We start from the raw sequence: 7,348 nt of genomic DNA, 5'->3' as shown, positions 1-7,348 counted from the left end.
TTCGAACTTGAGACCACTGATTTGAAAGTCAAGACCATTTTTTCACTGAACAAGACCTCGTTGGTGCCTTGATATAACTTTTAATGTTCTCCTTGCGACTATTTTTATTCCTTTCAATTTCCATTTCTAGTTAGTAATGTTATGAAGTTGTTGGAATCATTTTTTTATTATATATATATATATATATAAATTTTGGGATTGCATTTATAATTCAACCAAAAAAGCTACTAGCCACAAAGGGCCATTACAATAACGGAGTTGTCTAACATCAAAATTAAGACAATCCAGTGCACCTTTACTAACGATCACGCATGATCGAAGAAACTTTGGCATAGACCTCCCAACTAAGATTGCAAACTCAGAACAATCAAATAAAGATCAAGCTTGAAAAATCCAAGCATAACAATACAAATTAGTCTCTCACAAAAGAGAGATGGATCTCACAATAGAAGAGGTGAAAATTACACAGAAAACCCAAAGAGTTTTTATGGCTTATTATAAACATAAAGAAACTGCAAAAAGGATGGTACTGAAGATCCGATGTCAAGACGCAACCGCTTGTGATGAGTGGATGAAAATCATAACAAAACGAAGACAAGTAAAGAAAATCTTTTGTCTATGAAATTAGGGTAAAGAGAAGAGAAAAGGAGAGAAAGAAGAGTGACTTCTTCCTCCCTCGAAGTGAAAACAATGCTAGAAGTCGGAATCAATTATTGTAGGCAGCAAAACATGTTCGTTAAATAGAATGAGTTGAAAAACACGTTGGACTTTGGTGAGCGTGTAAGACTCGCGAAGAGGCAAGAAAAAGAAAGCAAGCAAGAAGCCACACAAGTCAAAGGTCACTTGAAAGTGTGAACTGGTCCATCCCTTACAAATTACTAATAAATTGCATAATTTAAGAGAAGAGGCTTTGTCAACCTTTGTAAAAATAAAAAATAAAAAATTCTTATTTAACATTTTTTCACTTCTATCCTTTGAATTTTTCAACGAACCAAATGTTTATGTTTCAAGTCTTCATTTATAGATCATCTTTGCAAAAAATCAGACAAATTGAAAATCATTAAGGTGCCTAATTGAGACCAACAAAATCAATGAACATGATATTTTCAGAAAGTACTTAAATTTCAATAATTTAATTGAATGGTCAAATGATATTGGATTCAAGTGGTTTTTTGTAGAGATGATCTTTGAATGAATATCTACAAAATAGGAGGTTTGGATTAGTGAAATACAATGCGAAGTGAACTCTACAAAAGTGTCCCTCAAATAAGCTTATTTGAGGAATCCTTCAACGGAAGCTCTTTGTATGTATATGCAGATGAAATGAATGGTGAAATATTCAAAATACAACAAAATATCCTTAGTTTATAAAATATTAACAAATGAAATATTCATTACATAAGGATAATATAATAAATTAATGATTTTTCATATTTTAAAATGTTAAATTTTAAAGAGACAAGAGGCCACTCATTACTAGCAATACCGATCTTATCGGTAACTTCACCTACAAAGCCTAGTTAGATTTTGGGTTTTATAACAAAAAACTTGATGTTATTAGTAGTGAAGCTACTCATTATATCTTGTAATTTATGCAGAGTCGGCTTTGACCCAGCACGACCAGGGCCACAGCCCAGAGCCCAAACTGTGGGGGGCACAAAAATATGGTTTTTAGCCTATATATTTACATTAACCAAAAAAAAAACCCCAAACCGTCAATGCCCTAGAAGGTAGTAGCTGTAATAATTAATCATGGTAGCACAAACCTCTTTGAGATTCTCTAGGAACTAACTAAATATAAATTATATAATATAATATTTCAAAAAAAACAAAAATTAATAAAACTAAACATATGAAAACAAAGAGTTCTTAGTCACAAAAAAAAAAAAAAAAAAAAAACCAAACAAACGTTTTTATCTTAGCCAAAAATACAAATACAAATTTATAAATAAACTCAATCCTAGACATGTATTTATAAAAAAACCCAAACACTATTTAAACATAGAAACACACCCAAAATCAACTCCAAAATCAATAATTATATATTTTTTGGGTGCATTTATAAATGGATTTTGAGTGTGTGTAATGATGGGTTTTGGGTGTGTTTATAAAGTATTTTGGGTGTTGGGTTTTTTTATAATTTCAGCTCCCATTTTGCGTGTTTTAGTGAAACTCCCAAATAAAAAAGACTTGGTAGTGATAGCAACACACATCAGAAGCTTTAGCAATTTGAAGGTCTTTTCTTTATGTCATTCTTTTTTATAAATAGATGTATAATAGGATTTTTGTAAGAGACATCTTTGTTAACTTATTTTTCTTTTTTATTTGATTTAGAAAAAAACTCAACTGAGATTCTTGTCCTTTACAATTGGAAATTTGAAGTTTTGAGTTGAAGAAAAAATGCTCAAAATCCAAATTTTATTATTCTTTGTCCATTACTTTTATTTTCATTATTTGTGTTTTTATAAAAATTAAAAAAATGTTACCTAATAAAATTAATTTGTTGATAAAAAAATTTGTAATTTTGTCTATAACAAATTGAAATTCAAGAATGTTGTCTTAAAAAAAAAAAAAAAAAAATCAATTAACTCACACGCTCCTATATTAAAGCTCTCAAGTAAAACAAATAATATCGTCCCTAGTCTATATTAAAACTGTAAGTCCCAGAATGAATCAAATTAGGGACATTTTGGAAAAAGCAAAAGGAGAGAGAAAAATTTTAAAAGAAGCAAAAATGGACAAAAATGCCCTTATTTATTTTTAGATTTCCTAAGGAATCCAATACATTTGCATGTCTTTGATTTGAAAGTTGAGTGGTTTTTTTGTCTTTTTGAAAAAGCTTTGGCTTTTTCCAAAAGTGAAAATTTTTTTATGTCTAAAACCTAAAAAACCTATCAAATTATAGGTCTACGAGTGGCAACTGACACGTGTATGACTCCCAAACACACTAAACAAAACTCAATTTTTTACTAACGTGAGCCTCTCCAAGTCAAAAGCGCAGCACAGCACGCCAAGAAAGAAGAAAGATCTAGTCTCACCCTCTCACTCTCAGGTCAAACCACAACATCCTCACACAGTTAATAGAACCCGCGCAAGCACACGCTTTGCAATTAATACCTCCATCCATACCTATAAATCCACGCTTCTCCTCTTCAACTTTCTCAAAACACACTGCAACCCAACAACACAATCTCTCTCTCTCCTGAAGTTGGAAATTGAGAACTCTTGTTTCATTTCATCTTCATTTTTCTAAGTGTAATTCATTATAATCGCAAAATGGGCGTAAAAGGCTTCGTTGAAGGTGGCATAGCTTCCATCATAGCCGGAGCTTCCACGCACCCACTTGACCTCATCAAAGTCCGCATCCAACTTCAAGGCGAATCCCACCTCCCCAACCCTGCAATGCAGCCCGCTTTCCGCCCGGCCCTCGCCTTCACCTCCGCCACCACCTCCATGCCGTCTACATTCTGTGCACCCGAGCCCCAACCACCCCGAGTGGGGCCTGTCTCCCTTGGACTCCGCATTGCGCAGACCGAAGGCATTGCAGCGCTGTTCTCGGGGGTCTCCGCCACCATCCTCCGCCAAACCCTCTACTCCACCACCCGCATGGGCCTCTACGACATCCTCAAGCGGAAATGGGCCGACCCTGAATCCGGAAACCTCCCGCTCCCGCGCAAGTTAGCCGCTGGACTGGTGGCTGGAGGCGTTGGCGCCGCCGTCGGCAACCCCGCTGACGTGGCAATGGTCCGCATGCAGGCTGACGGGCGCCTCCCGATCCACCAGCGCCGCAACTACAAGAGCGTGATCGACGCAATTCGGGAAATGTCGAAACACGAGGGGATCACTAGCCTGTGGCGCGGCTCCTCTCTTACGGTGAACCGCGCCATGATCGTGACGGCATCACAGCTGGCCTCTTACGATCAGATGAAGGAGGTGATATTGGAGAAGGGCATCATGAACGACGGGATTGGGACCCACGTGGTGGCGAGCTTCGGGGCCGGGTTCGTGGCCGCCGTGGCGTCGAACCCGATCGACGTGATCAAGACGAGGGTGATGAATATGAAGGTGGAGGCCGGGGCTACGGCACCGTACTCGGGTGCGTTGGATTGTGCGATGAAGACAGTGAGGGCTGAGGGTCCCATGGCTTTGTATAAGGGCTTTATTCCTACCATCTCAAGGCAAGGACCTTTTACTGTCGTCTTGTTCGTTACCTTGGAGAAGGTCCGGGAGCTCCTCAAAGATTTTTGATTTTTGATTTTTCCTTTTTGTAATTAATATTCATTCATTATTTTTTTACGAGAAAATCATATTTTATTGATAAAAGAAGTATTGCAAGGACTTATATTTTAAGTGATTAATAAAATTTATTCATGCACTCAAGATCCTAATCGAGTCCCCCCCTAAACCATTTTAAATAAAATCAAGAGGATTAACCACCCAATTAAACGAATCATCAATCGAAATATCAAACCGGGCAATACAATGACCAATCCCATTACGTTTGCAGATCCATTGAGGGATGAGTGCAGCTCAATATGAGACACACCCATTAAATTGCCCAGCTGCTTTGTTGTTTTCTTGGAGCCTGGGGGCAAAGCCTGCAAGATGTTTGATAAAATGTCTCAAAGAAGGCAAGGGAATGGATGAGACTCGATTTGCATTAGGCCAGACTTTACAGGTTGTCTGTAGGCTCCATTATCCCCTGCATCCGAGGTAAAACTCTACACATTCTTGCCCCGGGAAGGAAAATTCCTAGATCCGCCAATGCCCATTACACCAAGTAAGAACACAAGTAAACCCTTCACCCTCAGTATGAGAAAGAAGGTTCTTGACGAGATTAATGATTTTACTCATCCTCTTTTCAAAACTAGTGAATTGCTACAAAATGAAGCTTTAGGAGCCTCGGATTTGTTCAAGCATGTTTATCGTAAGCAAAATTAACAAAAGATGGTCTGGCCAACATGAGATCCTATGAACATCGTTCTATCTCTGATGTTCTAGTTGCTGATGCTATTAGTTTGGCTAGACCAAACTGGTTTTCTGTCTAGTTATTTTTATTGTTGGATTTCGGCCCGTTTCACCTAAAATAGATAACTCCATACAAAATAGGTAATCATTTCATTAGATGACACAGAGAAATCAGACAAAGCCATAAAGCCACGTTGCCTCATTCCTATTTTATTTCCAGTGTTTCCTATTTAATTAAGATCGCATAATTACACAAGAGGTTTTTTAGGTTTTAGACATAAAAAAACAAGCTAAATAGCACATCTAGGGCTTAATTAATACCACCCCGTTCCTAAATAAATAGGGCTAAGGCCAAGAACCAAGTGACTTCTGGTTTAGTGGTATTTCTCTTCCTAATGTTTGGTAACATTGCATCAGAACCAATCCTTAAAACCTGTCAAATACGAAAGGTCACAAGAAATTATTTCTAGGATAACCCTGTGGATATATCCACCAAACCAAGTTTTGTTTTAAAAAAAACAATGAAAAAGGTCACAAAAGATTACACACCAAGATTTCGAAAAATAGTGTCATAATACTAATATATGCCCATGGAAAAGCAAGTTAATGAGGATAACCATATAGATTTGCAGAGGGTCCAACTCCCTGCCCAAATGCTTACTCCGCACTTAGGACTTCAATCTCAAAAACCAAAGCCGAATTAGGTTGTATCCCCCATGCACCAAATCCGCTAGCACCATAAGCATAATCTGGAGAGCACTGCAAATTCATCAAGAAGGAATATGAGATGTTAATGTGAGATAAAGTGCATTCCAGTTCCAGACTTTCAAAATACACACCAAATGAAAATAAGAACATGAGACATTCCTAGCTTCTTACATCTTAAATCACTATTTTAGAAACGGCAGATTGCTAGTCGAAATAATAGATTTAAGACACTGGAGTCTGGGACCATTCAGTTTGAAGAGGAATTCAGAATTTGGGCATCAGTCAAAGAAATATCAAACATTTTGCAAGGTTGCAAATAACACCATGAGAACCAAGCCTAGAAGTTGTTGGTAAATTTCAGGATGGGGCAAAACATGTTGTCCCATAAAGAAGAAAAGAGGTAAATTAACTCTGTTTCTATAGAAAACAATACAGTACTCTTAGAGGAGTGAAAAAATGTGTGAGGATTCATGAAAACATGACCTATATATGGGAGTTTATTGCTAAAAAATGCAAAGAGATCAATTTCACAATGACAAACAAATACAAATGAGATACTTAAAGTTTTCCAAAAATGAGTCATTAGGATCATGTTCAAACGGCCTCCTAATGGCCTTCTAATTGCACCATGAAAATTTTATAATAAGCTTCAGAGTACACCAAAACTATTTGTTAAATCATAGAGCATAAATCTTCCGAGCACAGAAGATGAACATTACCCGTAGACGAGCAACTTCTCCCACTTGCATTTGGAGCACACCTTCATCCCATCCTACAAATGGGTTCCAACAAAACAAGTCAAAAGTATATATCACAAAGAGAAAACTTGGAGCGAACAAACACACACACACGCCCAATCACATATATAAGGAAAAAACCTATAGTTACCTTTTATAACAGCACCCTTCCCAATTTGGAAGCTGAAAGGCTTCTGCCCAGGGTCCTTCGTACTAAAAAGATCAAAGAAAGAAAAAATTACATATCAAATTTACATAATTATATATATATATATATATATATATATATATAAGCCTGAAAAGACCCATGAAAAACATTAAAAAAAAAATGCTCACCTCCAAAACTTCTGACTCAGATCACCATTTTTTCCTGGGTTAAGGACACAATCAGACCATATAAATGAAATTCAACTACAATAATTATATTGGGTTGAAAAAACATTCAAAGTTCAAGCAATGAAAATAAATAAATAAATAAAGTAAAATTTTGTTTTTATATTTCATAGCTCGATATGTGGCTAAGAAAAAGGCAGATTTTAAACAGAAATAGAATGAAGAGCTAACCGTAACCAGTGCAATGAACGGTGACCTGCTGACCGACGGTCGGTTTTGGACCGGTTCCAGCACTCACGACTTCCCTTTCCACTCCCATCTTCTTTTCTCGGTGCTCCTGCTGTTGTTTGCTGTCTTTGCTTAGGGTTTTGGTTGTCGAATCAATCGAAGCAGTGATCAAAATAGAGAAATCAATCTAAGATCTTTTTCGTCTCGACCAAAACAAATCTTAAGATCTTTTTAGCAGTTTTGTCGTTTGAAAGCCCACTGGGCCTGTGAACTATTTTAGTGGGCCATATGATCATGTATTTGGTAGAACTCCAAATAGTTGACCGATTCTTTTTCATTATTGGCACTAGGAAAAATTCATTATGCACTATTTC

The 7,348-nt window shown here is 36.9% G+C and overlaps 2 protein-coding genes across 2 annotated transcripts; one reads left to right on the top strand and one right to left on the bottom strand.

The window, feature by feature from the left end:
- The first annotated feature begins 3,150 nt into the window (after positions 1–3,150).
- On the top strand, positions 3,151–4,338 carry LOC103335958 (mitochondrial uncoupling protein 4). The gene has a single exon (XM_008238991.3). It carries the CDS (start codon positions 3,277–3,279, stop codon positions 4,246–4,248), a length of 972 nt encoding a protein of 323 aa, XP_008237213.2. The 5' UTR covers positions 3,151–3,276; the 3' UTR covers positions 4,249–4,338.
- Positions 4,339–5,418: 1,080 nt separating this feature from the next.
- On the bottom strand, positions 5,419–7,189 carry FKBP12 (FK506-binding protein 12). Its single transcript, XM_008238990.2, has 5 exons — positions 6,978–7,189; positions 6,750–6,783; positions 6,565–6,626; positions 6,396–6,448; positions 5,419–5,727 (listed from the first exon to the last, which is right to left on the bottom strand). Exons 1-5 carry the CDS (start codon positions 7,063–7,065, stop codon positions 5,626–5,628), a joined length of 339 nt encoding a protein of 112 aa, XP_008237212.1. The 5' UTR covers positions 7,066–7,189; the 3' UTR covers positions 5,419–5,625.
- Positions 7,190–7,348: the final 159 nt, after the last annotated feature.

Source organism: Prunus mume, linkage group LG6 (assembly GCF_029339155.1).
Source record: "Prunus mume cultivar Tortuosa linkage group LG6, ASM2933915v1, whole genome shotgun sequence".
NCBI lineage: Eukaryota > Viridiplantae > Streptophyta > Magnoliopsida > Rosales > Rosaceae > Prunus > Prunus mume.
This window is presented reverse-complemented; position numbering and strand designations above follow the sequence as displayed.